General features: G+C 42.7%; 1 protein-coding gene across 1 annotated transcript in view; it reads right to left on the bottom strand.

The window, feature by feature from the left end:
• PCSK6 (proprotein convertase subtilisin/kexin type 6) overlaps positions 1 to 3,204 on the bottom strand; it is a 404,303-nt gene that overhangs the window by 36,941 nt on the left and 364,158 nt on the right. Inside the window, exon 18 of the mRNA XM_007959931.2 lies at positions 1,253 to 1,340. Within this exon, the coding sequence (XP_007958122.1) occupies positions 1,253 to 1,340 (88 nt within the window). The remainder of the gene's footprint in view (positions 1 to 1,252; positions 1,341 to 3,204) is intronic.

Below are 3,204 nucleotides of genomic sequence, written 5' to 3'. Positions count from 1 at the left end.
AAAAAAAAAAAAAAAAAAGCTTCTGAGTGGCCATCTAAGATGCAACTATTGGTTTCCTCTCATCTAAAGCAAAGAAGAATGAAGAAAATCAAAGGCATCTGGAAACAATGAGTCCAAGGATATGATGGACCCTGAGCCCAGAAGAACTAGATGGTGTCCAGCTACCAATGCCAACCACTAGGAAAAGGGATCAAAATTGGAGATCCTGAAAAGAGTGGGAGGAAAAATGTGGAATAAAATTCAAAACACACAGATGACCAGAATTACTGGCCAGGTAGAGTCTGGTGGAACCCTCAAGACTATGCCCCAGGTTACCCTTCGGGCCTAGAATTGGACTCACTCCCATGGATTGGTTCTCAGCCCAACAGTAGAAAGACTTACATGCAGAACACCTAGCCCAGGATGTTGTACCCACCTACTCTAGGGAGATACCCTCCTTAGAGCAATTGGCCATGGAGCACCAGAGGGGCAGCATTCACATAGAGGGAAAGCTGAACAGATAGTAGTGTATAGTTAAGAAGGGCACAGGGAGGGGGTAGTCACAGGGATGGGAAGGGAGAAGAGTTTGTTATGGTTGGGTGGTAATTGGGGCATGAAATCAAATGTACACAAACCACTGAATGTAAGATTAACTTTTTTTTCTGTAAATCCACACTCAAAGCACGATAAAATTTTAAAAACAAAACAAAACAAAACCATTATCCCAGTAAAATGTTTGTAAAGGAAAGGTGTGATGAGAGTGGTGGTACAGGGGGAGCCAGGTACCTAAAGAGCTTCATCAGGAGAAAGCTCCCCTGGTTGGAGGAAGATATCAGAAACTAGGAAAAAGAGAGATGGGAAAACCGGGAGGCAGGCCTCCACCACAGTCTACCCCTTGTCAGGTCTGGGAGGGAAAGTGGAGGAGGTAGAGTCAATCGTGCCAAAAAGAGGGTAGACTTGAGCTTCTCTCAAGAGCTTCTCAAATTTTTGGTGATATGTGGTACATTATAATACCATAAACTGCTGCTTTTATCAATTTTCCAAATATATAAAATCTAGAACTTTACCCATATTCTAACTTTACATCCTAAAAAACAATAATCTGTAAGTGGAAACATGATTTAACAGATTCAGAATTTTTATCCTGAAGGGTTTTGGGCCTCTAAAATTTTAGCTTTCAGAAAAAAAATGCAAAAACTTTATAAAGCGATTACAAAATCCCCAAAGAGTGTAAACCCTTTGGTACACTTTAGGTTTGAAGTGAAGGCCTTACCTGAATCCTTCTTTACAGACAGTACATTTCTCTGGCTCATCAATGCACTTTTTACAGCTTGGGTGGCATTTAAGGCAATTTTTCTGACCTGGAAAAAAATAGCATGATGAGGAAAAGGGGAGGGGAAGAACCGCGGTGAATTGAATCTGGGCATAGCATTGCAACATGGGGTGGGGGAAACAGCTCTTCACCAGAGCCAGTTGCCAGAATAGATACGAATAAAATTGCTAGAGGCCACATTGAGAACAGCCTGCCCAGGTGTGGGATCACGGAGTCTCTCTCCTCTCCTTCGTAGGGTAAATAAAAATTCTCCACCAAATGCGAGGCTTCAAAGGCAGCCCCTTTCCAGAGAAGACATGCCCAGATCCTGCTTATTTCAACAGGGATTGAACCCAGTACTGTGCAGATGAACCAAGAGATCAATCAGGTACAAATATTGATCAAAGTGACGGGGGAGGGGCACTATGTCATCTCTTAGCTCAGTGCTTTCACAAGTGGTCTCCACTGAACTGATGGCAGTTCATCATCCCTTGTGGGGAATTATGGTCAACCATAGCTCCCATGTGTATTTGGGTAAGTTATAATCTAGATAACACACTGTGGCACCTTATCAAATGATACCTGTGTGACTACTAAGTGGTGAGGGCACACCGGGCCTCACCTCCCAGAGAAACTGTTCCACTCGGAAACTGCATCCTACCCAGGCCCTGCCCATGGCATCATACATATGCAGCAGTTGCCTAGTGGGGACAGCAGGTGAAGGGATGTGGCCAGTGCTGTCTTGGGAGGGGCTTAGATGGTGGAGCCTCCACTGGAAACAGCTGTTTGGCAGCCCAGAGCAGAAGTTTACAAGGCTGTTAAATGGGTCTTGTATGACTATGTTTTTCCTCAAAGAGACTCTGGTTATATGATGGCTTTATGTGCCTTTCTCCATGACACTAAGAGGAATGTCAAGATAGGCAGTCAAGGATGCCTCCTGCTCAAAAGGGCCCAGAGCAAGAAGGCCTGATGTTAGGTGCCATCAAGTCAACTGACTCACAGGGACCCTATGTACAAGAGAATGAAACACTGCCCAGTCCTGTGCCATTCTCACAATCTTTGCTGTGCTTGAACTCATCACTGCAGCCACTATGTTGAGGGTCTTCCCCTTTTTTAGGTGCAACTTAGTCTTCAAAGTGACATCTTTGCTTCTTAACACTTTAAAGAAGTCTTTTGCAGCAGATTTGCCCAATGCAATATGACCAATTTCTTAACTGCTGCTTTCATGGGTGTTGATTAGGCATCCAAGTAAAATGAAACCTTGTGCAATTTCAATCTTTTCTCCATTTATCATGATGTTAGTTATTGGTCCAGTTGTGAGGATTTTTGTTTTCTTTATGTTGAGGTGTACCATACTGCAGACTGTAGTTTTTGATCTTCATCAAAAGTGTTTCATGTCATCTCCACTTTCAGTTAGCAAGTTTGTGTCATCTGATTATTGTAGAACGTTAATGAATCTTCCCCTAATCCTGATGCTGCATTCTTCTCCATATAGTCTAGCTTCTCGGATTATTTGCTCAGCATACAGATTGAATAAGTATGGTGAAAGGATACAACCCTGATGCACACCCTTCCTGATTTTAAGCCATGCAGTAGCCGCTTGTTCTGTTTGCACAACAACCTCTTGGTCTATGCACAGGTTCTTCATGAGCACAATTAAGTGTTCTGGAATTCCCATTCTTCACAATGCTATCTATAATTTGTTATGATCCACCCAGTTGAATACCTTTGCACAGTAAATAAAACACAAGTAAGCATCTCTCTGGTAGTCTTTACTTTCAGCCAAGATCTGTCTGACATCAGCTATGATATCCCTTATTCCATGCCCTCTTTTGAATCCAGCTTGAATTCCTGAAAGTTCTCTGTCAATATACTGCTGCATCCTTTATATATACATATATATAAAGGATGTG

This window comes from Orycteropus afer, unplaced genomic scaffold (assembly GCF_000298275.1).
Source record: "Orycteropus afer afer isolate SDZICR_OR568_19922 unplaced genomic scaffold, OryAfe1.0 scaffold00019, whole genome shotgun sequence".
Lineage (NCBI taxonomy): Eukaryota > Metazoa > Chordata > Mammalia > Tubulidentata > Orycteropodidae > Orycteropus > Orycteropus afer.
Note: the sequence above shows the minus strand (reverse complement) of the source record. Positions and strands in the feature narration are given on the sequence as shown.